General features: G+C 39.0%; 2 protein-coding genes across 3 annotated transcripts; one reads left to right on the top strand and one right to left on the bottom strand.

Moving 5' to 3' along the window:
• Positions 1-130: 130 nt before the first annotated feature.
• Positions 131-6122, bottom strand: gjb9a (gap junction protein beta 9a). 2 transcript variants are annotated; one of them, XM_020654770.3, is made up of 4 exons: positions 5970-6122; positions 3162-3374; positions 2347-2648; positions 131-2249 (listed from the first exon to the last, which is right to left on the bottom strand). In XM_020654770.3, the coding sequence occupies exons 2-4, from the start codon at positions 3330-3332 to the stop codon at positions 1910-1912; spliced, it is 813 nt and encodes a 270-aa protein (XP_020510426.1). In that variant the 5' UTR covers positions 3333-3374; positions 5970-6122; the 3' UTR covers positions 131-1909. The 2 variants fall into 2 exon arrangements, with proteins under 2 accessions (XP_020510426.1, XP_020510428.1); XM_020654772.3 differs by having other exon boundaries at positions 5974-6081.
• A 4708-nt stretch (positions 6123-10830) lies between these two features.
• On the top strand, positions 10831-27313 carry LOC109999677 (protein tyrosine phosphatase type IVA 2). Its single transcript, XM_020654775.3, has 8 exons — positions 10831-10977; positions 11671-11809; positions 11908-12032; positions 12113-12682; positions 12788-12880; positions 15301-15431; positions 25405-25479; positions 25634-27313. Exons 4-8 carry the CDS (start codon positions 12587-12589, stop codon positions 25743-25745), a joined length of 507 nt encoding a protein of 168 aa, XP_020510431.1. The 5' UTR covers positions 10831-10977; positions 11671-11809; positions 11908-12032; positions 12113-12586; the 3' UTR covers positions 25746-27313.
• The last annotated feature ends 652 nt before the right edge of the window (positions 27314-27965 follow it).

The raw sequence follows: 27965 nt of genomic DNA, 5'->3' as shown, positions 1-27965 counted from the left end.
TTTGGAACTAAAACCCATGCAAGCTGAAGAATGTCTTGTAACTTCATTGAGCAGAAAGTTACAATATGAATATCTGTTGTGAGAAAGCCCCAGTTATTTTAAGCTCTAAACAAAGGATGACTCAAAAAACTGCTCTTTGAGATTATTTTATTTTGCGTTCCTTGCAGTAAGCAAGTCTCTTTATTTCTGGTTATTATATCAAATGTGCTTTTGTTTTCAAAGAATGCAAAGGGGACTTTCGCCTCATCGTAACAGCTGCTGAAAGAACGACCAACAGGTCAAAATGTTTAATGTTTTAGACATCTACAAATCGTATGTTGTTTTGTGAAGTGGAATACATCTAAAAACATCAGTTTAAGTGACTAACCATCTTTCAGAGAGATGCTCCATCCATTTTTATATCTCTAACTCAGCCAGTGATGAGAAACAGTATTGTTTTCTGAATGCATGTCTTTTAACTCTTCTCTGGCCTGGTGGGTTGGTCGAACAGCTATGATTGGCTGAATTGCCACTCAATAAATCTGACTTGACCAATAGGTTTTCATCAATGACTCCCTTGCTAAAAAGTGTGGGGAATAAAATTACATTTTAAATTACACACCTTAACGTTCAGTTAAAGTGTGGGTGTGGCAACAACCTAGGCTGCTTAAAACGGCAATGCCTTTTAGGGGATGTAGTAGAGGTTTTCACTTTCTCCAGTGGACAATCATGTTTATGAAACATTTCATGTTTTTCCACTTGACTAGCCAGAGCAAACCTGATAACATAGATAAAGAAAACAAAAAGAAACATGTGAAAATACAAACATTCAATCAGACTTCAAATTATAAGCAAAGATAAATAAAAACACAAGGTGTTTCACACAATAAAAAAAAAACCCACACCCTCTTCATCACCAACCACACAGAGAGAGAGAGAGAGAGAGAGAGAGAGAGAGAGAGAGAGAGCAATAGATTACTTTGTAATTAATAAAGAACTCAGTAATAACAAAACTCACTTAAAGCAGGAACGGATGCAATTGAGGAACAATACCATAACATAATAATACAATAACAATACAATGATCTCATGTTCTGTGACGTTTCTATTTCCTCACTGCACTACAACACTTTATCATACATAAAATGTTTTGTCCGATCCAGTTCCGCCTAGCATACTTAATGCTGGTATTCTATTTGTTTGCGACTCCTACAAAATGCCGCGGATGGCAACACCCCCAAATGCCTTTATGTGTTTCTGAAATCATCACTTATGGTCCTCTATACATGTGTGATGGTTTCTACAGATACCCATGTCCTTTGCCTGGATTTTCATGTTTTGGTTGACATGGGACGTTTCTGGGCGAAAAGCTGGTGTGTTTCCCAAAAGTCAATGACAGCACACAGGTGGGTTTCTGAGTTTCCAAGTTTGTTCCCTTTTTTGGGGAAAAATTTAAAGCGGCAGAGGCTTTTTTTTTGTCAGCCACACACTCAATATAACTATTAATTGTGTTGTTGAAACCAACGGCTGTAATGTACAACATAGACACTATGGTTTTGCATTTAATGAACATAAAATATTGATGTTGACATATTATAAACAATCAAATATAGTCAAAACTGTATATCCACAATCCTGAGTGTCTCTCAATAGGCATACGTTGATTAGATCATGTTACAAAGAAAGAAAATTAATATGAAAACTATTAATACTTGTAGTCCTCTTCTTCAAATAGTGTCTAATACAATATACAGCCAGTTAGTGTTGGAGATCCTCCCAATGGAGAGTCATGAATGGTTCAGCTGGATCAAAAGATTGGTTTACAGGAATGACCTTTAAACAGTCTCTTGATTTCATGACTTTTTTAGGTAACATGTTCCTGTCATGTGGCCATCTGTTATGAAAAAAAACCTTAAGTGACCGCTGAGTCCTACAGCGTTGTAGTAACACCAGCTTCTCTGACCTTTTCCCTCCTGTTCAAGCTCATCTGGCTCTCAGCTGTTGGGTCAGTCTTTCGATATTGGGTTCTGGGTGGGGCCATAATGGCAAGTTCATGCTGTTCAGCAAACAGGAGCCTTTCATTTTCCTGGCGGACCCTCATTAATTTGGTGATTCGCTTGCCTATGAGATATATCATCTCACAGATGCACATGAAGATGCACAATGCACTGGATACAACCATAAACAGCATGAAGATCTTTTTCTCTGTTGGACGACTGATGAAGCAATCAACAGTGTTGGGGCATGGGTCAAGTGAACACTTGGATAACCTAAAAGTGAAGAGTAGATCAGCTGTCTTTAAACATTTTTCTTGTAAAGTAAGAGATTTCTTAAATACAATTTGAAAAGTAATGAAACAAGATTTACCTGGGCAAGTCATATCCATGGTATATTCGGTAAAGAATGTAAAGAAACGATGTGTCAAATCCAGCTTTGAAGACTAAACTAAGCAGATAGGTCCACCATAGCCCCCCTCTCTTCTTTCCAGGGTTGACATACAGGTGGGAGCCATGGTGCAGTTCCACATATTTTTTGTCCTTTCCTTCACGGTATTTAACATGAGCCATCACCATCAGTGATGGGCAGGTAACAAAAATCAGCTGCAGTGCCCACAGACGAATGTGGGAGATGGGGAAGATGTGGTCATAGCAGATATTGGTACAGCCAGGCTGTAGAAAGAGGGAAATATATTTTTTATACTTTTCCTCTAATGAGTGTCTCAGATTGATAAAATGATTGCTGCCTTTGTGCCAGAAAAAAAGATATCTTGGAGTTGCTAACACAATTATTAATTTTATATTATAGCTAATTCAATTGAAATTAATAATAATTACAACAATAATTACAAACAATATAGTGCTCCCTGGAGTGAGTGAGGACAGTCATGGTGACTGGTAAAAGGCTACAATGCCTGTAAACCTACAGGCCTTTGTTAGGGGATAGGTTAAGTGTGCATATGTCGATAAAGAAATGGGGAATATTCCGACAGCATTACTTCCTCTTGAAACCCTTAATGAAGCACCAAAATAAAGCATTTTGTTGTTTCTGTGTAATTGTGATTGAGAATTAACTCCTGATAACAATCTATATGTGAAAAGAAAGAAAGCTTTATTGCTTGATACTTAAAGTGAACCTTCAGGCTGAACACTTAGCTCTTAAAAATCTTTGTTCCTCAATCTTACCTGGCGCGTATTACACACAAAGTCCTTGTTCTCGTCACCCCAAACTCTCTGTGCTGCCACCACAAAAACCATGACACGGAAAACAAACACCATGGACAGCCAAATCCTCCCAAATGCAGTTGAGTATTTATTGACTCCACTCAACAGGCTCTCCAGTCCTGACCAGTTCATGCCTGCTGCTCAACTGGTCCAGTAGACGGACACAAATCAATCCTTATAAGAGAGGAAAAAAGAAGTGTTATGTTTCCATATCTCTAAAAGATAGACACATAAAATGATTGTATGAAAATGTTAAACCAGTACATACATCAGGACAGATAACATGTATAAAGATGCACTGTCTGCAGTTATTTTGACTATACTCAAGCTGCTAATGAGATCATAAACAACAAACTGAAGCTGCCCCTGACATTTATTTAACTATTCAAAAATTGTTCCTCAGAAGTATAAATACAACCAAACCCCTCTCTTACTTATGACCGTATAACATAAGCCATGAGATAAGCAGAAAAGGGAAGAGAACAGGAATTATTTATGTTTTTTTTTACTACTGCTGCAAAATGTGTAACCTCGGTCAGTTGATTTAATGACAAAGACTGAAAAAAGCCTGGTTGGCTCATCTTAAGATAACTGAAGTTAATCTGCCCACCATCATTTTTAAAGGACCTCACGTCTGAGGTTTCTTTGATCCATGGGGTACACTTGCCTGATTTGGCTACTGACATCTTGGCTATTACCCTTAACTTTCTAGTCTCAACTGGGAATTGTTGCTGCATACCAAGTAAAAGTCACAGTTCATTCATAGTTTTACACATTGGTTTCTTGAAGCTTCATCTTGAACCCTGGCCAATGTTAATGTGTCCAAATAGAGGATTTATATGTTAAAAGTAAGCTTCAATTCTGGTTTGTATACTGCTTTTAAACAAACACAGTGAAAATCTTGAAATAAGTGTGAAAGTAATGAAGTAAACTAAAAAAACACTTCAATGTCATTCGTCCACTTTAAATGTAACCTCTGAGTTTAGATAAGATACAATAAGATAATACTTTAATGATCCCCAAAGGGGAAATTTGGGCATGGCAGCAGCACAAAGAAAAGTAGAAGTAGGTAATACAATTTAGATTTGAAACAGAATCGATAATATGAATACAAATAAAAATATGAAGTACATATATAAATGGTAAAGTAAAAGACAATTTGGCAGTGTGTGTGTGTTTAAAAAGATTAAGTCTTTGTCATTACAAAATCAAATCTACACAATTGGTGCACTGTTTTGTATTGGACTGCCATGATTCCAATGTGGGGCTGCCATTGTTGAGTCAGAAAAAACAACAAATCTACTGTGCAAATTACTTAAAATAATATAAATTATTTCATCCAAAATGACAACATAGTTGATTACTTGATGAAATTGATGTTGCAATTTGCGTTATGGGCAGCTGTGGCTCAGAGGCAGAAGGGGTTGTCACCCAAAACATGAGGTTTTATACATGTTCAAGTATTCTAGAGCAAGAAACTGAACCTAACATTTCTCCAGAAGGTATAGCCATCAGTTTTAACATGTGTCTGAATGCATTCATTAGATTCTGATAACTATCCTGACAATTTGAAAAGAAGCCTGTACCATCAGTGTGAACTTGTGTGCGAAAGGATGAATGCTGACATGTAGTGTAAAGCGCTTTGAAGGTCAGAAAACTGGAAAAATGCTATGTAAGTGCAGTACAAATGCTATTTATGATGTATTAAAGTTACAAACATTGACACTTTTCAATAAATTAAATCATTAAAATGTTTCAAGTTTGTTTATTTCCAGGTTGACATATTTTATTACATATTTTGTTGAAGATTTATAACAATCAGCTTAACAGATTTAAGTTTTGCTAGGTTCTCATAGAACATGGATTTTGTCTCTGTACTAAACTCATTCTTGACATTATAAAATCCCATTTTGTCATAAGGATAAATGAAATCCATGTGGGAATAACATCGCCATAAACTAGCCTGTACAGGTTGTGCAGCAGTGCTGGATTACACAATGTTAAGAAAAGATTACAACATTTAGATATTAGAAAAATGGATTTGCTAATCTCTGAGGACAGCATTAACGTGCTCAAGCCTCAAATTACTCCAATACAACTTAGTTTACCTTTCATTTGCAGATGTCTGAAATATGGGTTCATAGCATTAATGATGCTTATGGAGATATCACTAAATTTACCTTTAATAAGACTTCAGAAATGGTCCAGTAAATTTCATCTGCACCTACTTTGACTCACAAGACCCTTTTTGATTCTATGTTATTCTTTCCTTAAACTGAAACTATCATTCAAGCCTTATGGGAAATCAAGTGGAGAACAGTTTTAATAAAAAAAAGAAAAAAAAAAGCATTAGTTAAGTTTCCTGCAACACTGAAACCCAACAAACTGTTAAGGTTGAAATGTATGTGGCAACTTAAGAGGGTTACATTCCCCAAGCTTCTCTGTGTACCGAATCTAAACTTCATATGAACATCACATTTTGTTTATTAGGAACTCCATGTTTACATGGATTGCTCTAAATCTTGCCACAGTTAAAATGTTGTATTAGTCATGGCAGAGGAAGTGTATTTCCATTGTGACTTTTAGATGGAATAAATGTAGCTTAACATGTGCTGTAATAATTAAAAACTTGTTCTCACCTTGCTTTAAAGTAAAAAACTGTAACTTTAATCTGTGTTGAATTAAAACATTTGGGCGATTGTTCACCACACTGATTTTAGGATGTGACACAGTAATGTTAAACAAAAATCAAATAAAAAACAACCTTACCTACAGCTGAAACCAAACGCAATAATCAGTACTCGCTTCCAGTTTTAAAGTGTAAGAAAGGAAATGAAAACTAGCTTGAACTTTTCAGCTCTTTTTCTCTCTGTCTCAGCTTACTTGCCCCTCCCTAAGAAATCCTGCCAAACCAGATTCAGCAGCAACTACGTCACACGTTAAACACACACACACACACACACACACACACACACAGACACAGATGTTGCATGCCCTGTCTTGTCTGTGTGCAACAAACAGTAAGACTCCACTCCCCTAAACGCATATAAAAGAACTCCTCATGAATGGGTAATAAAATGAGAAACAACAGAAATGGGAAACAGAGTTTCCATCCAAAAGTGTCTGTATGTGTTTAATTCTGTGTGAGTGTGTGTGTGTGTGTGTGTGTGTGTGTGTGTGTGTGTGTGTGTGTGTGTGTGTGTGTGTGTGTGTGTGTGTTTGTAGAAAAACAAATTAACAGAGAGGTGCCACACCCTCTGTGTTGTAACACAGTGAGAATGCGGAAGAAATGGAAACTAAAAAAAAAACATTTTTATCTTTTGACTTTTATCTCAGAATTATGAGATTAAAGTCAGAATTCTAACTAGAAAAAAAAGTGGAATCAAAAAAATTGAATTCAGACTTTAATCTCAGAAAAATCAGAGCTGATTTTTTTTAGTGGCCCTAACTCTCTTCCATTGAGAACATAGTAATGCAAAAAAAGTATTTAAAATATGAGTTAAATAAATGATGTCTATCCAAGTTAGTAACTACTTGGGAAAGCATATTTTGGGATAAAGTGGCTGCGTGGAGTATAAAAAAAAGGCAGTTTGATGAGGAACATGGAAGAAAAGAATACTAAGAAAATAGTTGGGGTGCGCTGGTGGCGCAGTGGTTAGGGCACGCGTCCCATGTATTGAGACTCTCATCTCAAGCGGTCACGTCATTCCCCGCTCTCTCTCCCTGGTTTCCGACTCTATCCACTGTCCTCTCTCTGCATTAAAGGCACAAAAAGCCCAAAATAAATCTTTAAAAAATAAATAAATAAATAGTTTCACATATGTACAGATATTTACAGGCACAATGCTCAGGAAATTCTGTTGATGTGAAAGAAAGGTGGGAGCTGGAGATGAATGTGGTCATTAAGGATAAAGAGTGGGAGGATGTGTGTGAAGTGGGGCATAAGATAACGAATAGTCCAACTTGGAAAGAATTCAGTTGGAAATTAAGAATGCAATACTTCAAGACTCCGTTTATAATATCAAAATATGACAGAAGTAAGACAAATTTATGCTGGAGGAACTGTAAACAGGTTGGAGATCATACTCACATCTTTTGGGACTGTCCCAAACTGAAATCATTTTGGGAAGGGATTCAAGCAGAAATACGAACCATCCTAGGAGTAGATTTACCGCTTACAGCGTCATATTTCATCATAGGTTTAATACCGGATGGAGCGATGGATAAAGGAAAGGCCCGGTTACTACACATCCTTCTTCTGGTGGAGAGGAAAATGATAACCATATCCTGGCTTAGACCTCTACCTCCCACCCTTCTCCAATGGAGAGAAAGGCTAGAGAGGGTTTACTTGATGAAGAAAATAACAGCGAAACTCCATCTGAAAATGGATTTGTTTGTGGTTCTATGGGCTCCTGTCATTGCTTACCTTAATTTACTGATAGAGTAAGAGACCAGTTTACATAAACTCAATTTATTTAAAAGAAAACATTATGTGTATTTCGTTTGGTTTATTTTGGACTTGTCAGTAGACATATTCATAGAGATGTATGTGAAAGGTTAACAATTGCTTGTGTGTGTATGGACAGATATATCTGATGCCTGCTTTGAAGAAGCAATTTTTTCCCTCTACTTGTCAAGAGTCTCCTCTTTGTGCGGATGAAGGTGTTGCCATGAGTTTTATTTGTGTTTTATTTATTTTTTTATATGTTTGCCGAACTGTAAATAATTCTTACCATGTTTCACCAACTGAGATATGTAAATATAAATGTGTAAAATATTGAATACAATAACTGTTTGAATAAAGAATGTTCAAAAAAAAAAAAAAAAAAGGCAGTTTGAAGTTATACAATATGCAAGACCATATAAAGTGCACCTGCAATGTAAAGTTTATGAATGGTTCATTAGCTTCATCAATGTAATTGAACTAGAGTAAAACAAATTAAGATAAAAACAATAGTGATAAGAAATACAAACATTTGAGAAAATGTGTATAGTGAAACCTTGCAACAATGCTTAATGCTGTATAGTTTGTACAAGACAATGCTGTCAGGCTTGCAGGCTAACGGCTTCAGGCTAAGATAAACATCACATGGTTGCCTTTAGTGGTAAATCATGTAGTCAGACACAATTGAGGCAAATAATGAAAAGTTGGGCTGCAAACCTCCTACATTGAAAAAATAAAAACCATTAAAATTAAAATGTTGTAGTCTTGCAATTAAATGTCAACAGTCTGATTTTATGCAGCTTTAAACAAACAAACATAAAAAGTATTTTCATGTCATTGCAGGATGACTGGCATTTTGACTGATGGAGACCAACCCATTACAAGGCAACATCCATGCACATATGTGACTGTGTCTTCCCCCAGAACAATAACAGCATCATCATTAAATATGCCGATGACACGTCCATCCTTGACCTCATCAGAGGAAGGGATGAGTCCTCTTACAGGGAGCTGGTCCATAAAGTCACTGTCTATGGAGAGCACAACAACTTTGTTCTCAACATAGACAAGGCAAAGGAGTTAATTCTGGATTTCAGGAGGAAAGCCCCCCTCTGCAGCCTCTCACCATCAAGGGAGCTGTGGTGTGCGCTGGCTGACAGCTACAAGCTCCTTGGTCTTCACATCACGGAAAACTTGAGCTGGGCCCAAAACACTGCTAAAACAGTGAAGAAAGCACAGCAGCTATACTTCCTCAGGCTGCTGAAGAAAACTGTACTTAGACATCAGCCCCTCAACCAGGCCTACAGAGGACTCGTTGAAAGCCTCCTCACCAGTGAGAAACACCACACTGGCTGAGAGGAAATCGCTTCAACGGGTCATCAAGACTGCAAAGAGAATCAATGGCTCCAACCCCTCCTCCATGGACACACTGTACACACAATGCTGCAGGAGAAAAGCACAGAGCATCCCCAGGGACAAACAGCACCCAGCTCGTGCTCTGTTCAGGTGGAAGAACTCGGGCTATTACCACCAATAAACTGGAGAGTGGATAAATGAGGTTACAAACTGAATGCAACTTGTGTGTGCTAGGGCAGAATAACAAAAAGGAAAAACTGCAGCGTGAACCTAATAAAAACTGGATGTCTGACAATTTCTTTGCAGATCACATCCATGATAGTAGGTCTGCTAAAAAAAACAAACATTTGGACCTTATTCAATTATTTGGTCTCTCCAATGTCAGAACAAAAAAAAGAAGAATTCTAACCTATTTTTTCTAGAAGATAATTTAAATGTGTCTTCTGCCTTATACTGTAAAGCTCTGTGAGGCCCCATTTTATCTTCAAGGAGCATATAGTGCTGTATTACTCCTCTAGAACATGCAGGCTTGCTTGTGTACAACCATACATTCTCTAAAAGGAAGTAGAGCCTTTAATTATCAGGTCCCACAGTTGACATCAACTACCAGTAGCCTACACTCTCTCGACTTTTAAGAGTAGGCTTTAACATTTCCTTTTTGATAAAGCTAGGGTTAGCTCAGGCTTGGTCCAGTCCCCCGGGATGCTGCTAGGCTTTGACTCCTAGGGGAAGTAACAACTCTAATCATCAGCGTTTTAGCATAGCATTTTTATGAACTGGTTTTATACAAATAAAACACATTCAACCTCTCGTGTGTTCCAAAAAACATCAAGAGATGGTTAATAGCGTCATTTGTTATTGCAAACCTGAGGCAATAAGGCACTTGTGTTAAAGAATGAATGTCCAACTGTATTTATTAAAATACCCTACATTGTATACTACTGTTTTATCCTGCTTGCCAACTCTCTCTTTGTCATGCATTTCAAAACTGTTTTTGACCCATTCTTGCATGAACAATATGAACTTTTTTTTTTTTACAGGGCCTGTAACTTGTCAAGTGCAAATGAGAGGTATATGCCTACATAAAGGCCTAACAAAGTGGACCTTATCAAATGTAATTAAATCTATTTTCTCCAAAGCGACAGCAACATACATCATTACAACACTAATCCATTCATACACCGCCACTGAAACAGCGGGATTGCCCAAGGACATCAGACATGTTGCTGAGCTGGGGATTGAACCCTCGACCTTCCGGCTGTGATTGTAAATCAATCCAAATATCTATACAAACCAACACTAGCTTGTCACCATTTAAACATCCCTTTGAACAACCTCACAGGTTTTTACAAAGTCACACTTTGACAAAAGTAGATCAGATTGCATTTGATGCCCCTAACAATATGGGCAATGCTGCTAAAGGAAGGAGGGAGCGATACAGCGATGCTTTGTGTCAAGGAACATTTGTGGGGTTTTTTCTGGAGTTATTCATGTAGTGATGCTTTAGAAATAAAATGAATGCAGCAATTGTGCCTTTGTATTTTAGCAACAAACCTGTCGTTTGAGTTTATAAATGACATTATTATGTGTGTTCCCTGGCATCCTTGCTGATATGAACTCTGCGTCTCCTCTCTATCTGGACGCAGACTCGTGAACTCGTAGGCCTCCTGTTATGTTACCTAGGTGCTCGCTGCCCGTTGTTAACCATAACCTTCAAAATGGCGAATCTTTGACGTCAATGCTGATGCACACGACTACACAGGAAGTCCAAATGATTCGTCTACAAATCAAAACGGTCTTATTTTTCACACTAATGTTTTTGGTATTTTTCAGTTTTATTTTGAAGGCTTGTGGCCGGAAGTTACAACGTTTTTAGTTAATACAGTCACTTGACATATCTGTCCAACAACATGTCACATTTGTGGAGTCTTATCTGTCATTAGAATCGTCTGGGTTTTTCGTGAAGCACTGCTATCTGTGAGTTTTACCTACGCCAGTTGTTTTGTGTATGTAATATGTAATATTTTAGTAATATGTTGCCTTTGTTGACTAAAAGCCATTCTGCTCGCTGTCATTTGACTTATATGAAAACCGGCAAATCCTTCACTGTAGGTGTAAGTATAAGCCTGATTTCTGGGAACATGGTGGAAGATGGACCTGTTATTAAGCTTTCAATGCTGGATGGCGTTATAAATGTGATACTCTAGTGATTGTGTTTCTCTTAGAAAATAATGTAGTCATTTTGATATATTGCAATACGTTTTGTTGCGAAAGCTGACGTTGTTATGTAGTGATGTATTTGTAAAATAAATACCAGTGACGTTAATCTAGTTGGCTGATGGTATAGTAAGTTAACTTTCCTCTTACAGTAGTTATCCTCAACACAGCCGGGCGTTTCTTTGACTGTCAGGAAAATTACAATTTGTTTGCGCACGCTTTACAGGTTTATCTTAATATTCGTCGATACCGTTATCTATTTTTATTTGTTAGTTTTTAATCAGTCAAACAGGTGCATATTTAGATCTTTAAACATTGCGTTAGCGTTACAATAAGCTGACTTGATACCGTATTTTAGTGTGAGCTCTCGACCTGACTTGTCTGTAAAAACAAGCTGCTTGTTGGACTTCAGGCTGCTGACGTCACGTAACATTCAGTGTTTTCACTCAGCAGCAGGTTAGCAGAAAGCTAGCGGGCCGTTGTCAGCCAGGACCCACAAGAGCAGAATCATCATCAATGGTGTGTCTACAACCAAGAGCCGACACATTCTCCTGTGTACGCTCAATGAACTATCTCCTCAGCTTTTATCATAGTAAGTTTATCACCGCTACTGTTTGCAAAAGAGTTACATTTGAAGATACAAATCGAGCATGAAATATATTAAAATTGTTTTTGTGTTTTTTTTTTCAGGCTGCACATGTATGGCGTTTGCGAAGCTTGGAGGGGAGTTTTGCCAAGCCCAGCACCTGCTGTTTATTGTGGACAAGTGAACAGGAGACTCAAGATTGGGCAAACGCAGCCATTTACACAAACAGGTGTGTGGTGTTTTAATTCTAGAATAGCACTTAATGGTTACACTGCTATATGTCACATACTTTTCTCTCTGTCATTACAGGTCATTACTGCCATCCTGTTCAACCCATATGAAGACAGACAAGCCAACCTTCAGCCTGTTCACTGTTCAGGGGAAGAGAGGAGGCCTTGGTTTGATCCTAGAAGTTTCCTGAAGCTCCTACCCTTTCTTAGTTTTGCATTCTTCTTTAAATCTGATTCAAACTGGTCTTCTCTTAATATTTTGTTTGTTTTCAAAGCAAATTTTAGTTTTCTTTATTTGCCAAAACAAACATAAGAAATAGTTTCCACACAAGACAATTCTACAGTCTTTTTATTGTCACTAAAATAATTGAACATTTACATACTTACATTAAATGTAGCAGATGATAAGTTATTAGGTTTTCTTTTGCATTTTCATACAATCAGTAATCCCTTAGATTCATTGGAGACCTGTCTGTAACTTCATTCTGTGAAGCACAGTTCTTTTGTGTAGTATTTTTATTCCTTTATTAACAAAATTCTTTAGGTCTTTATAATGAACCGCCCAGCTCCAGTGGAGATCTGTTATGACTGTCTGAGGTTCCTCATTACGCACAATCCCACTAATGCACAACTGGGGAGGTTTATAGAGGTAGCATGCATTAAAATTTGTATCTTTCCTTTATTGTTTTTTTTTATTATTACTAGAGAAAGCCACAATGACATCCTGTGTTTAAAAGTGTGTTTTATTGTGTAGGATCTGAAGGCATATGGTGTCAACACACTTGTGAGAGTGTGTGCTGCAACATATGACAAGACACCTGTGGAACAAGAAGGCATAAACGTCCTGGTAGGTACATAGATACCCACCAGATTTGGGCTTTTGACTTTATTTTTTTTTTATAGTAAGAAATTGGGAAAAGCAGCACCTGACACATGCCACAACATGTGGAAGTGCCAGTTCGGGAGCAGCAGCGTGCCGCAGTAATGCCCCTGCTCCCGCCAATCTTCCACCACAGATAAAGTCACCACAGTGATAGCCTTCAATAGAACTTAAAGTGAAACTTTTTAAGGTGTAAACAATATGCACTATGCAGTCCAATATCTACACCAGTTATAAATATGCCGGTTGACGGCAACATATTAACCGTACAAAGTAGCCCATTTCTTCAAGGCGGAGGTTTGTACAAGTACTTTTACGCATCATATTGACCTACTAGTGCGATCACACTTTCTTCTATCAATTACTCTGACTGGCTGCCGTGGCTAGGCTAACCTTGTTAGCTGGGATTAGCTCTGCTACGAGCTTTGTCATCATGGAGATACCAGACAATTAAATGTTCAATATAGCCTACATGAAAAGGGGACATTATAAAGTCTTAAATCATTGAATATGTTAAATATGAGTGGCACATGGCGCTGGCTGGCAGGCCACTGGCACCTCCATGTGTCGTGGCATGTGTCAAATGGTGCTTTTTGATCTCAGCTCTGAGTAGGTTCACACAGTGTTCAGCGTGTGCACCACAACTTAAAAAAGTCAACATTAATAGCTCCCCGATACTACTTTACATCTTAAAATCACTTAGCAGATGCTTTTAGCCAAAGTTCTTGAGAGTTCTAATCAGCATCAAAACAACCCTAAACCATTCTAAATAACAGCATCAAAATCATCCTAAATAACATAATTTGTCATTTTTAAACTAAAACCATCATCATTGTCATCATTATTATCATTAAGTGGGTAGGTGTTCATGAAAGAACTAGGTCTTTAGTTTTTCTTTATAGGTGCAAAGGGACTCTTCAGATCGGATGGAATTTAGTAGTTTGTTCCATCAAAGGGGGGTGACAGGAAAAGAGTCTAGTTAGGGCCTTGTTGTTTTATTGGCAGAGCATAGTGGATGGGAGGGAGGGTAGACCTAGATGGTAGAGTTTAGGTAAGGAGGAGCCGTTTTTGTTTCTGTTTTCTAATCGAGCAGCAGGGTTATGGTGCATGTAGGACAACCTGCCAATAGGGAGTTGCTGATCTTCCTGATGTTGTGCAAGGCAAATTGACATGACTGGGCAATCAAACCCCTTTGAACCTTAAATGTTTGCTGGTCATCAGTAATGACACTGAGGTTCCGGTCATACTTTGTGGGCATGAGTTTGGTTGTACCAAGGTGGATATTAATCTGTTGTTGCAAAGAGGAACTTGCTGGGATGACCAGGAGATCAGTATTTGAGAGGTTTCATCCATTTAGAGATATCATCAAGGCAGGTGGAAATTCTTGCTGAGACTGTAACGTCATCTGGTGGGAATGACAGCAAGAGCTGGGTGTCATCAGCATAGTAGTGGTATGAAAAGCCATGAGAGCGGATTATTGCACCAAGTGAGGTGGTGTGTATGGAGAAGAGAAGGGGACCCGAGCACTGACCCTTGAGGTACCCCTGGGGATAAATAGTGTGCTTTGGACCCTTCTAAGACACTCTAAAAGATCTCCCTAAGAGGTAGAGCACGAACCATCAGAGAGCAGATTCCTGAGATGCCAAGTTCAGAGAGTGTGGGAAAAAAGGATTTGATGGTTAACTGTCAAAAGCAGTAGACAGGTCTAGCCTTTTCGCTGTCTTTAAAAGGTCTCCACGGCACAACTTCGTCAGTAACTAAAAGACAAAGGAAATTAAGGGATGCCTCTTAAAGGCAAGAGTAATTTGTGTTGGAAGAGTTTTTCCAAATAACATCCTACAGTGGTATTCTATTGAGTTATTTTACTTTCGTTGCTTAATAAATATTTTGCCCAGCATGCTTTTGTATTTCAAACACAGTAAGAATTTGAATGTTTACAATGAAAAAAATCTTATTTAAATAAAAATGAAATTGACTACCACTGAGTAACACAACAAACAGTGCCTCTTTTAAATCAAACTTTGAAATTAAACTTTGAAATCTGCATAGAATAATCTCTTTATTTTTCTCTGTGTGATATGGTTTGACGCTACAGGAGAGAAGAGAGCTTAAAGCAATTTCTGCAATTTCTGAAGGCTTTGATAAGTTTAATGATTTATACTAGCTAAAGGCTTTTTGATTTAAAGCTATATACTTTTTATATCATTCAAAATTATCATGGCATTAACGTGCCTTGACTTGCATGTTAAGTGAAAATATAAAGGGAGTTTACTGGCTTATTGTCTTTAGTTCTAAATAAGAGACTGTGTGCATGCACACATAATTGTGTGTCCTTTATAGCATGTTACACCAAAAAAAGTTCAAATACAATTTAATGTCTTTTTCAGGATTGGCCTTTTGACGATGGTTCTGCCCCTCCAGACCAGGTGGTTGATGATTGGTTGAACTTGCTGCAAACAAAGTTTAGAGATGAGCCTGGCAGCTGCGTGGCTGTGCATTGTGTAGCTGGACTAGGACGGTAGGTATGCAAAGTGGTATTGATTAAACTGTTAACCAAATTGATACAAAATGTTGTTAAAAGTCAGTTATGCTAGATATGTTTTAATCCAGGTGCTGATATCTGTAAAATATGTTGCATAAACCATACTTTAATGATTAGTTATTGTTATGTCTGTAGTGTCATGTGAAAGATTAAGAGGATTACTGTGCGTCTCCAATCAACCCTTTCTCTGCCATTGCTCATCTTGGTTTTTTGTTATTATTATTATCAAGATTTTTCTGATTTAAGAAACAAGAGACAAGACAATATACAAAGTACAAAACACATGTGGGGATGGCGGTGTAGGGGGTATGTGAAGGTTTCTGGGTGTCTAAAGGTACACAGTAATGTATAAGATGCAACATGAAAATTCACTTCTGTGAAGGATATATAAAGGTATGTCCGAAAGTCACACATGCATTAACAAGCAATAATATAAGGGAGAGCATGAGACATAAGATGTAATTGTTCATTGCAGAAGAACATCAACAGAAGTACACAGCTCTCAGTTCAGACAATTCCTGACAATTACCAGTTCCCATTGCTCTCGGACCCTTATCAAAGTCTTCTTGTAAAACGGCTACTTTTCTAGCCAAGAAGCATACTGGCTTTTGCCCCTTTCACTTGAGAACTATCAACCGTCAAATATCTTTGCCTCTGGCGATTTTTTTTTCTAGCACATAATACATTTATTTTGTCTAAATCTATCAATCAACTTGTCCACTCTACGCTCTGCGACAAACATAGTAGAGTTGTGCAAGTTAAAAGAAGCTAATTTAAAGTTAAATTCACAAACTAGTTGATGGTTCACAATTTAATTTTTTTTAACTGAGTTCAGTCCAAAGAATGAACTAATTCATCTTTAAGCTGCATCGAGCTACAATTTTTTTTCAGTAGAGCCTTTTCTACTTCATCCCTCTTATAATCATTTACTCGCAAGATTTTTTTTCTTAAAAGCATTATTATTGACAGCATTTTTTTGTCCAAAGCAACGTACAACAAGGGTTCGAAATTAACAAGCGCACAATATGGATAGATTTTCCGTTTGGTGAGTAAATTTCACAGGGCTATCTGCATGGCGGGCAAATGTTTATACCCAAAAGTCATGTATTAAAACTATGCTGGGTATTAATAGGGTTTGATGTAGACTGCAGCCAATTTTTCCTGCTCTTCAGCTGTCTGTATGATGGAGAATTGTGCAACGGAACACACCCAACTGTTACTGCAGGATGCTTTTGGAAGCAACCTAACTTTAAGTCAACCTAACTTTAAGGGCGCGATCACACTGGCAATCTGTACCGTGTCATACTTAAGCACAATTGGCCCCCCACTGCGCCATAAATGAAAATATTTAAAGAGATGCGCGGCTGAATCCGCGGCCGAGCCCGCGGCCGCACATCGGAGAACAACACAGAGAACATGTCTGCTACTTTGTGGCTTATATCGAGTCATTTTAGTCAGATACAGCCATGAAACTCTGGATTTCTCCATTATGCAGGCTGTCAGCATTATGTGCCGCTTGTGCTCGTGCATGAAGTGTACCGTGCCGAAGCACACCTCTCCCAAGTGTGCCAAAGACACGGAAGTGTACCGTGCCTGAGCACAGCACGAGGCTGTAACACTGGCCAAACTAACTGGACTTTAGGGTTGCCAGTGTGACTGCGCCCTAAGTCAACCTAACGACAGGCGACAGAGCTGGGGCTGAGGCAGGTTTTAAGCCTCTTGACAAACTGTTACATTTCACCCACCTGTCAATCAGGTCAGCTTCATGCCTTCTCGTGAATAATGCGTAATAAAGCGTGTCAGACCAATTTTGTTTTTTGAACCAGGCTGTAACATGTTAATTTCTGCTGTAAAAACAGACTTTTTTGAATGGGATATGTCCCTGAGTGTAAACAGGAAGTTGCTGCTTGTTTTTAACACTTTCTAAGAATGATTAGCAGGGACCCCAAAAAAGAGCTAAAGAGCTTTGAAAAGTGCCCTGAAGAACAATAACAAACAAGACAACATTTTAGTACAGCAAGAGATTAGAAGAGCGCTTGGTATTCCTTGACATCATCACAGTCGACTTTGTTTGTAAATAAAAAAACAGTATTTAAAAGATTGGAATGTAGGTTGTTATACTCTATACTGGTACCCATTTCTTTGCATTTCTCTGCTCCAACAAATCTGATTTTTAAGGGTTGTTATGAGTTTTTTAAATGGTACAATACTAGCATCAGTTGGATTACTTTGCTTTTTAGCTACAAGATCCCAAGGTGAAGTTCTGCATTAAATTGGTATTAGAAGTGCAACATATTGCATATCTGTGTTTTGGATCAGCCAAAAAAGTTTGCAATAAACCATCTGCTCATCAGCTAGCCATTACTTAAAATGTTCATGTAAACAGCACCACAAATCCAAATTATTTTGCTTTGCTATACTTTCAATAATAATGAGACAAGCAGTTAGATAAATCTGATCTCCTGTTACTAAAACTCTTTTCACACATCAAAAGAAATCTCCTGAGAAACTCCGGAGATTAGGCTATTTGGAGGGGCTTTAGGCTATATGTGAACGCCAACAGCCAAATTGACAGCTGATACTATCCTGATACTATTGCTAGCTAACACTAACTAGCTTATGTTAGCTAATTAGCACTCACTGATGTTTGAATCAGGGCTCCAGACTAACGGCATCCCGTCGTCCCGGGGACAATAGGAAATGTCCCCTGGGACGAAATGCATTTGTCGGCCTATTTCATTGCACTGTAGCCTAAATGACATACTGAACCACAAGCTGACTACAACTTAGCGCATCTTCTACAATTCTATAATTCACTTAGCAGACGCTTTTATCCAAAGCGACGTACATCAGAGAGTAAGTACAACACAAGCAAGGATCTAGAAAAAAGGGAACAATGTCAGTAAGAGCAAACGATCAGCTTTGAGTCCGATTGGACACACAGGTGCTGACAGGCATTGCACAGAGGCAAAGCACAACATTGACGGCAGTTCTTGAGAGCTCTAATCAGTATAGAAACCATCTTATAAGTCATTGTTATCAAACAAAAACAATCGTCACAACCATCATCATCATCAATGATATCGAAACCATCATCATTAACTTAGTAGGTATTCATGAAAGAGCTGGGTCTTTAGCTTTTTCTTAAAGGTGCAGAGGGACTCTGCGGATCGAATGGAGTTTGGAAGTTCATTCCACCACCGGGGGGCAACAGAGGAGAAGAGTCTAGTCAGAGACTTAGGACCCTGTTGTGAAGGTTGGATCAGACGGCTTACATTGGCAGAGCGTAGTGGGTGGGAGGGAGTGTAGACCTGGATGAGAGAGTTAAAGTAAGGAGGAGCCATTTTTGTCGCTGTTTTGTAAGCAAGCAGCAGAGTTTTAAATTTGATGCGAGCAGTAACTGGGAGCCAGTGTAAGGAGATGAACAGCGGAGTGACATGTGCTCTTTTAGGAAGGTTAAAGACCAGTCGTGCTGCTGCATTTTGTATCATTTGCAGAGGTTTGATAGTGCATGTAGGAAGACCTGCCAGTAGAGAGTTGCAATAATCGATGCATGATATCACAAGAACCTGTACCAGGAGCTGTGTAGCATATTCTGACAGGTAAGGTCTGATCTTCCTGATGTCGTACAGGGCAAATCGACATGACTTGAACCTTAAAAGTTAGCTGGTCATCAATCATGACACCCAGGTTCCGGGCAGACTTTGTTGGCATGAGTTTGGTTGTTCCAAGCTGGTTATTGATCTGTGGTTGCATAGAGGGACTGGCTGGGATGACAAGGAGCTCAGTCTTTGAAAGATTGAGTTGAAGGTGCAGTTCATTCATCCATTTAGAGATATCAGGAAGGCATGATGAGATTCTTGCAGAGACCGTAACATCGTCTGGCGGGAATGACAGGAAGAGCTGGGTATCGTCAGCATAGCAGTGGTATGAGAAGCCATGAGAGCGGATTATTGAACCAAGTGAGCTTGTGTATATGGAGAAGAGAAGGGGATCAAGCACTGACCCTTGAGGTACCCCTGTGGATAAGCTGTGCGCTTTGGACACTTCTCCCTTCCACAACACTCTAAAGGATCGCCCAGAGAGGTAGGACACGAACCATCAGAGAGCAGATTCCTGAGATGCCAAGTTCAGAGATCGTGGATAGGAGGATTTGATGGTTGACTGTGTCAAAGGCAGCAGACAGGTCTAGCAGTAATAGAACTGAGGACTGACCCGCAGCTCTGGCAGCTTGTAGTGATTCTGTTACTGACAGTAGTGCAGTTTCAGTAGAGTGGCCCTGCTTAAAGCCTGACTGATTTGGGTCAAACAGATTGTTTCTGGACAGGAACTCAGAGACTTGCTTAAAGACTGTGCGCTCAAGTATTTTTGGCAGAAATGGCAGAAGAGAAACCGGTCTGTAGTTTTCAACCTGGGTTGGGTTTAGTGTGGGTTTTTTGAGCAGAGGGGTGACCCGAGCTGGCTTGAATGCGGTGGGGAACACACCCGTTGACAGAGAGGAGTTGATGATATGCTTAAGTGCAGCATTAAGTGGAGAGGAAATGGTCTGCAGGAGGCTTGATGGTATTGGGTCCAGAGGACAGGTGGTGGGCCGAGAGTCTTGCACAAGCTTAGAGACTTCATCCTCAGTCAGAGAGGAGAATGAGTCGAGTGAGGCACTTTTGGCTGGTGCCTTTGGGCTGAGTTGGTCAGGCTCAGAAAACTGGCTACTGATGGTTGCAACCTTTTCAGTAAAATACGAGGCAAACATGTCTGTTGTGAACAGATCGGAGGGTGGAGGAGGAGGTGGTTGAAGCAGTGAGTTAAAAGCAGAAAACATTTTTCTTGTATCTGTGGCATTGCATATCTTGTTCTGATAATATGTTGTCTTGGCCATTTTCAGGCTGGAGGAGAATGAGACAAGTCTTTGCTTCTAGTCATTGAGGTCAGCGGACTGTTTGGATTTTTGCCATTTTCTCTCTGCTGACCTTAGCCCTGCTCTTTGCTCTCTTATGACTTCCGTGAGCCATGGGCTAGGGTGGGTTTTGCGAGCGGGTTTGGACACCAGAGGGCCGAGCTTGTTTAGAGATGAGGCTAGTGTGGAGCAGAGTGTATCTGTAGCCTCGTCTGTAGAGAGTGCGGTAAAGACCTTTTGGGCAGGCATGGCAGCCATTACCTCGTTAGACAGCTGAGCTGGCTTGAGCAATCGCATGTTTTGGTGGTATGACACCATTTGTGGGTGTGCCTGAGGGAGTTCCGGCAAGGAGATTGTGAATTGAATAAAGAAGTGGTCTGATAGATGCAGAGGGGTGACAGTCAGGTTTGCTGTCGAGCAGTTCCGAGTCAGGATTAAGTCAAGAGTGTTGCCAGCTTTGTGGGTAGGAGGAGTTGGGACTTGCGTGAGGTCAAATGAGGATAGGAGAGCAAGGAAGTCTGTTGCCTGGGCTTGGTCAGTGTGTATATTCAAATTCAGGGATTTCCAGTTCCACAACAAAATCATTCACATTACACCCTGGTGAGTGGTAAATGATAGCCATGTACATTTTAATAGGAGCAGTAACCAAGATTGTGTGATATTCAAATGAGGCGTTGTTCAGTGGGAAGAGTTTATTGAATTTCCAGGTATTAGAAATGAGAATACCTGTACCACCTCCACATCCAACAGAGCGGGGTGTGTGTGAGAACACTGTGTCAACAGAAAGAGCAGCTGGTGTGACTGTATTTTCTGGGCGGATCCAGGTTTCAGTAAGGGCAAGTGCCTGAATGTCTGACATTTGACAGATGTGTCTTTTCCTGTTCCCATGAATGACAGAGATTTCTTTGTAGCACATGTTGCGTTTAGCAGATGACCAGAGAAAATAGGCAAAGCAGTAGTCGTGGATGCCCGGGCTCTGTGGCCACGCTGAAGCGTCAGACTTCGTAGTTTTCAGATCAAAGCTTCAGGCACGCGTCAACTGCCTCTCCTGTTGACGCTCAGAGAATGAAACTTAAGTGCTCAGTCCAAACAAAGCCTGACAACGACCCACTAACAATATCTACTCAAAGCACGTTTCGATTCACCCACCTAGCTGACAAGACCTTCCTAGTTTTCAGATCAGAGCTTGTACTGCTGCAGTTTCGGATTCAGACTCTTATAAACTTGGATTTTCATGAAAATCCCACCCCAGATTTTCAGCTTGCGATCAACGGAGGGTGTGACACGCGTCAACTGCCTCTCCTGTTGATGCTCAGAGAATGAAACTTATGTGCTCAGTCCAAACAAAGCCTGACAACGACCCACTAACAATATCTACTCAAAGCAAGTTTCGATTCACCCACCTAGCTGATAAGACCTTCCTAGTTTTCAGATCAGAGCTTGTTCTAACGCTATATATTTACTATCTATTATTATTTATCTATATTTATTTTATAAATAAGAACATTCTAAGAACATTCTTAAATGTTCCCGCCGCAGTAGCCATAGCTGCACTGCACGGCCATCCTGACAGTAATCAGTTCTGTCCACACTTCTTACCAGTTTCTCCTATTTCCACTGAAGTAAAACTAAAGATTGGCTGATAATATCAACGCTTACTTCCTAGAGTGAGCTACAATGAGCAGCTCAACCAGATAAAAAACCCTCCTCTCCGCTGTGCGGCCACTGGCGTTGAGCCTCTTGCATCTCCCGACTTATTCAAACTCTGATTATTGTAAAATCAGTAATGTTAAATGAATATGAACAGATTTTATTTACAGATGGTTCGTTTTTAGGTCACCCAGAGATGAAAGTGTGGTGCTGATCACGTCGCAAGTTTCAGCGCGACATCACTTCGAAATAGAGTAGCCTGCTGTTGTGCTATATCACCAGCTCTCTTCAGACTTTAACAATGTTATTATAACTGAACATTTCCTTCTTATCCGGAAACGATATCACGCACAGGTTATCCCATCATACAGAGGTCCGCTGGAGGAGCACTAAAATGCTTCCTTGAATTACGCAAGAGATGGCACAGATTCATGGCGCATAAAGAGTCAGTTATAGAGTAAGATTACGATAGTATGGACATGTAGAAGAACAAACTGCCAGACTCATAACAAAAGCCATTTAACTGAGTTTACTTAGCCCAGTTAAAGAACATGGATGTGCACACGGAGCACGGAGCTGATAAGACTGCAGTACGTAAGGAAAAAAGATTCACGTCTGTTCGTTTTGGAAACATTGGATCATTTTATAAAGTCTGGCACCGAAATACTTGAAGTTTGCATTAAAGACACTCTGTGTGTTTGTAACAACATATTCATGTGAGCAGGTTTTATCTGTTTTTTGTTTTTTTATCTGAACCTTAACCTCTCTCTCTCTCTATCATATAATTAATGCATTGATCCCAGGGCAGGTAGAATAACTCCTGTGTCTAGGTTTCTATGACTTTGAAAAGCAATATTAACAAATATATAAGTGAGTAATCTTAAAAACATAAAAAGTCTTATTATTGTTGTTAATATAATTTTGTTTTGGGACGGTTCACAGTCAACTCAGGACGGTTGAAATTGTTTTTTTGGGACAGTTCCGGGACGGTGGTGAAAAAAGTTAGTCTGGAGCCCTGGCTTGAATGATGAGGAATTTTTTTCCCTTCACTTCTCAAACAGCAGCATTATCGACATATGCCTGTATGTTTGTAGACTAACATCCTACAGCGATGTAAGGAGAGGGATTCTCTTCTAAATATCATCACTGAAGTGACACTTTGGCGACCATGTTAACTGTTGACTTTCAGACAAACGCGAACATTTTTGTATTATCATAATGTCAAAATTACTTAAGAGATATGTTTTAATGAAAGCTAAACAAATAGGCTTTCGTTTGGACACGTAACGTACGACAACCAGACTCAGTCGGCTGACAGTCACCAGTTAACATTTTAACTCTTTTAACCGTAACACCGGCACAGACTTTGCCGTTTCTATCGATATAGTGTCCCGTGTGCTGTTAAAAGTATCACAAGTGCCCTAAACTCAAAGTTTATCTTAATATCTTAGTTTTGATATGGTTGTCAGGAGATGTAAACATGTGTCGTTTATAGGAGATGTTAAATTAAAAACCAGCCCTCTGCGCTGGTGATGTCACTGTAAGCTATTAATAAGTAATTTATTTGCCTCTTTTCAATAAAAGTAATTATTGTTTCCTAAGGACATCAAACTTACAAAACAAAGTAGAAATCTTCCTGTGAATAACAAAAGTGTTGTAATCTACAAAATCACATTTTTTTTAAATATGTAAAATATACACAATGTATAACAATAAACAATAGGGGAGCGTGCATTTAGGTACTGTACGTTTTTTTACTGAACACAAATTTGTAGCAGGGTTTATTTTGCTAGGTTTGCAGCCACTACAGTATGCTGCAGGAGAACATTCATTCGGAAAGACCTTTTATTCCGAACGAGATTATGCTGGTTATGGTTGAACGGGTCAATATACATGTACACGCTTGATACAGTCGTTTCTTTCTGGTTGGGGTAAAACTAATCTTGCTATGCATATCTGCCCCTCTCATCGCATCTCTGAAGGTCCTGGAGAGCTGCACTCACCCTCTGTTTATCAGTTCCAGGGCAATTATGTACTCCTGTGTTTGTGGCTAGTAAGAGACGATTTCTTTTTCAATAGTCAAATATGCGAGAGAGGAGGATGAAATCTTCGTTAGAGGGAGAGTGGAAGAGAAATTTATAGAGATGTGCAGAGATAGCAGTGTCTGTTTATAACACGGGCAGAGTCAACTTGCTGGGCGACATTTGCGTGCTTACCAGAAAGTAGACCAAAATTAACAACAAGGCTTGAGTTATGCTTGAAATTAATCTCACTCACGCCCATTGTATTAATTCTTATGAAATACACACTGATTTTTTCTCTGCATCTGGTTGCCTGTTAAATGAACGCTGGCCCATGGAAAACAACCTGCAGTTTGTTTATTCTGTGTTCAGCTTAGAACCATACATAAACCATGTCTAACGGCATAATGCGTTTACATTACATTATTTATTATTTGCATTTGTATTTGCTGATGTTGCTCAGCCATCGTACACTTCCTGGTCCCTGGAAGGCTTGGAAGAGGTGTGCTTTGGCACGGTACAGTTCATGCACGAGCACAAGCTCGAGTACACAAAATGGACAGCCTTCCAATATCAAGAAATCAGTGTTTTGGCTGTATCTTACTCTGACTCAAAATAAGCCACAGTCAGTAAAGTAGATGTCACCTGTCCACAGTGCTGCTACATACCTACTCTGTGTTATTCTCCAAACCATTTTAGCATAGCTTATCTAATACAGACTCTTGAGAAACCAATGTCTATATTCTATTTCAAGACACCCCTTTATGTCTGTTTTTAATGCTTTCTCCGATGGGAACGTAAATTGTAGTCTGAGTCACTAGTGTTTAATCAAGAAGTGATATCTAAGAGGGGGTGTCTGTTTCCTAACCCCATCATTCCTCAGTTTTCCCTCCATTCTACTTGGTCCTCTTAGCAGCAGTGAGTGCTTTGGAATTTTCTTCAATATGGCAGGAAATATAAAATAAGAGCCTTGAAATCAATGGGCCAGACACTTTAAAAACTATATATTTAGGGGACAAGTTCAAGTTCCATAGCATTTACTTCTGTTAGGGCACATTTCCTCTGTATTATTTTTTAGGTTTTCCTTGAAAAATGTACTTGAATAAAGCAAATATCAGGCATACAGAGTAATTTAACACAGACTTAATGTAAGGGTATCAGGAAGTGCTGCAAGGCAACTTTCATAACCTAGCAGAAGTAAGTGTTGGTGAGAAGCTCTCTGAAATTGAGGTTGTGGATGCTGCTATTACAACAATTCTGTTAGTGGCTAACAGGCCCTTATAGTACATTTATCAAGTGTGAGCTTTATAGATGGCTAAATAGCCATAAGACTGTTGCCCAAACAGTGGTTTTGAATTTTTAATCTATCTGTTGTTTTCTTCAGAGCTCCTGTGTTGGTGGCCCTGGCTCTAATAGAGTGTGGGATGGAGTATGAAGATGCTGTGCACTTCATAAGACTGTGGGTATAAAGCACTGATACTAATGTTCTCCATTTCCTAATGTTTTTATGTACAATAAATGGTCTTCTGTTCATGTAATATATTGCAAACCTGTCACTCTTTATTGCCAAATATGTTCTTCTTTTGAGCACAATGTTAATTTTATGTTATCAGGAAGCGTCGTGGAGCATTCAACTCCAAGCAGCTGCTTTACCTGGAAAACTACAAACCTAAACTGTGTCTGCGCTCCAAAGATGCCAACGGACAGACCTGTTCTATTCAGTAGCCAGCTACAGCCCCATGTATCTTTACCGCAGCTTTTTATCTTTGATGTTAAATGGAGAGATAATATGTTTGGAGAAATTATTTTTCTCTAACCTTAAAGTCCTTTTTCAAATCTTCAAAACTCTGTATTTCCACAATTTCCCAAAACTTCGGTTAAAATCTTTAACCTCTGATTTTTTATTGAAAAAATAAATAAATGTATAGTTTTTCCTCTCCTGTGTCTTTACCCCACCTTAATTTGTGGCAATAATTCACAAATAATATATAATTATTATATCTAGGGATCCCATAATTAAACAATCCATAAGTTTGACTGAAATCAATCTTGTTTGGTGGAAAGTTTAAAACCATTATTCCAAAAGTTACTCTCTCAATCCACTTTTACAGGTGCAGCATATTAATGATGTTGATGTTTACAAGCTTTTGAGTTAACACTATGAAATTGGGATCACCAAAAATTCAATGTTTTCTTATAGTTGGCAAGTAATGTTGACATATGACAAGATCTTGTGATGTAAAACTGCAGCTTGATCTTTTTCCTAGCAAGAAAACTACAACTGCTGAATAAATTGCAGCTAGTTTGTGCTTTCAGAGGCTTGCTGGTTTATTGCACATCAATCCAAACAGTGGTTGTGACCTATATTCTGGTTATTACTGATCAGATTTGGTGTCCTGTAGCTAGAATGTAGCTCAGATAATCAATGACTCGAACGAGTTGGAAAATGTACAATATTTAAGACATTAGCTTACAAAAATGAAATGCTTCCAAAAAGTTATTAAATATTTTCAAGTTTAATGCAAATATGTCAAATGCTGTTTTTAACAACTCTGCGATCTACCAAGCATACCCCCTTATTAAAGCCGTAGTTACATGTTCAGCTTCTCAAAAACAAAGTTGTGCTGGCTATAAATATTTGACACGAGGGCCAACATGTTTAAATTCAGTATTTTAATGTACTGTATGTATAAATGCATTAGAAAACAGAGGTAATGGTGTAGGTTCTCCTGTTAGCTGTCAAATAAAATCATCAGTTGGAAAATATGTGGCCCAGTGCTCTATTTCTGCACTTCAGCATACGTAGTGCATAGTGCTAGTATGGAGCTACCTGGTATCAAATGGGCATATTTGCCCTAAATGAACAAAAGATCATTTGTTTAAGAAGGTAATTAAATAAGTTAAATTTACAAGGTAGTAGAAATTAGTTATTATCTACAGCCATGTACCCCGATTATCATCCCTGACCATTGTCATACTTAATTCTGGGAACATCTATTACTTTTTATATTCCCTGTGGAAAATTACTGTGGGGCCTAAATGGTTGCCAATGATATCCTAGTGGCCATATTTTGTCCATCTCTGGCTCTTTATTCATCTAGCTAGCTGCTTAGCTGCTGTGTTTGTCAGATGTTGGAGGTCTTTGTGTTATTCGTTTTCTATAGATTTTATTCTCATTGCCTGTACCTTTGTCAATATGTACTTATTTATTTAATGATTCCATTGTTTTTGTGAAATGTCTGTCTGCTTGAACAAATCTGTCTGCTGTGATAATTAAAGTATTTCGTTCTCTAGTTGCGGCTTGCTGCAATTCTACTTTGTTTGATATGATATGTTGTTGTATTTGTAAGAGGCTTTTAAGCTCAGTGGTTAGACCTTGTGCAGAGGCTATACTGTAGTCCTCACGGCTATCCTCGGTGCAAGTCCAACCTTTAAAGATGTTGCATATCTTCCTTTACTTTGTTCTCCAAATATTTTATATCACTGTCTTCTGCCCTATCTATAAAGGTATAAAATAGTCCCCCCAAAAATGTCAAGCATATTTGCACACAATTATTTAAATTCTGGAATAATTCCAAGTTGAGTCAGGGCCAGGCTGCATGCATAACAGTTCCAGATCACATTGACAATACTTCTTGTTAAAGTGCTATAACATGGCACCTTTCCAAAATGATGATGAGTCTGAGCTGACCTTGGTGAACTCTGTTAGTGTATGTGCCTCTGGCTGTGGTCGTACTGCGCATATGTGGCCATCCTGGTAGGCTGGCAGCATTGCGTGTATCAAATGGATATGATTCAAGGTTGATTGGTTTATTGACTGAACCATAAACCACAGAAGCACATGAACTAACCTTGAACAACCACATGAACACAAACTGACTCAATTCTGACTCCAAGTACCTCAAAAACTGGGTGTTAGGTACTGTATAGAGGAAAATTGGAAAC

This window comes from Labrus bergylta, chromosome 18 (genome assembly GCF_963930695.1).
Source record: "Labrus bergylta chromosome 18, fLabBer1.1, whole genome shotgun sequence".
In the NCBI taxonomy this organism is placed as follows: Eukaryota; Metazoa; Chordata; class Actinopteri; order Labriformes; family Labridae; genus Labrus; species Labrus bergylta.
The sequence above is the reverse complement of the archived record's forward strand: the minus strand, read 5'-3'. Positions and strand labels throughout refer to the sequence as shown.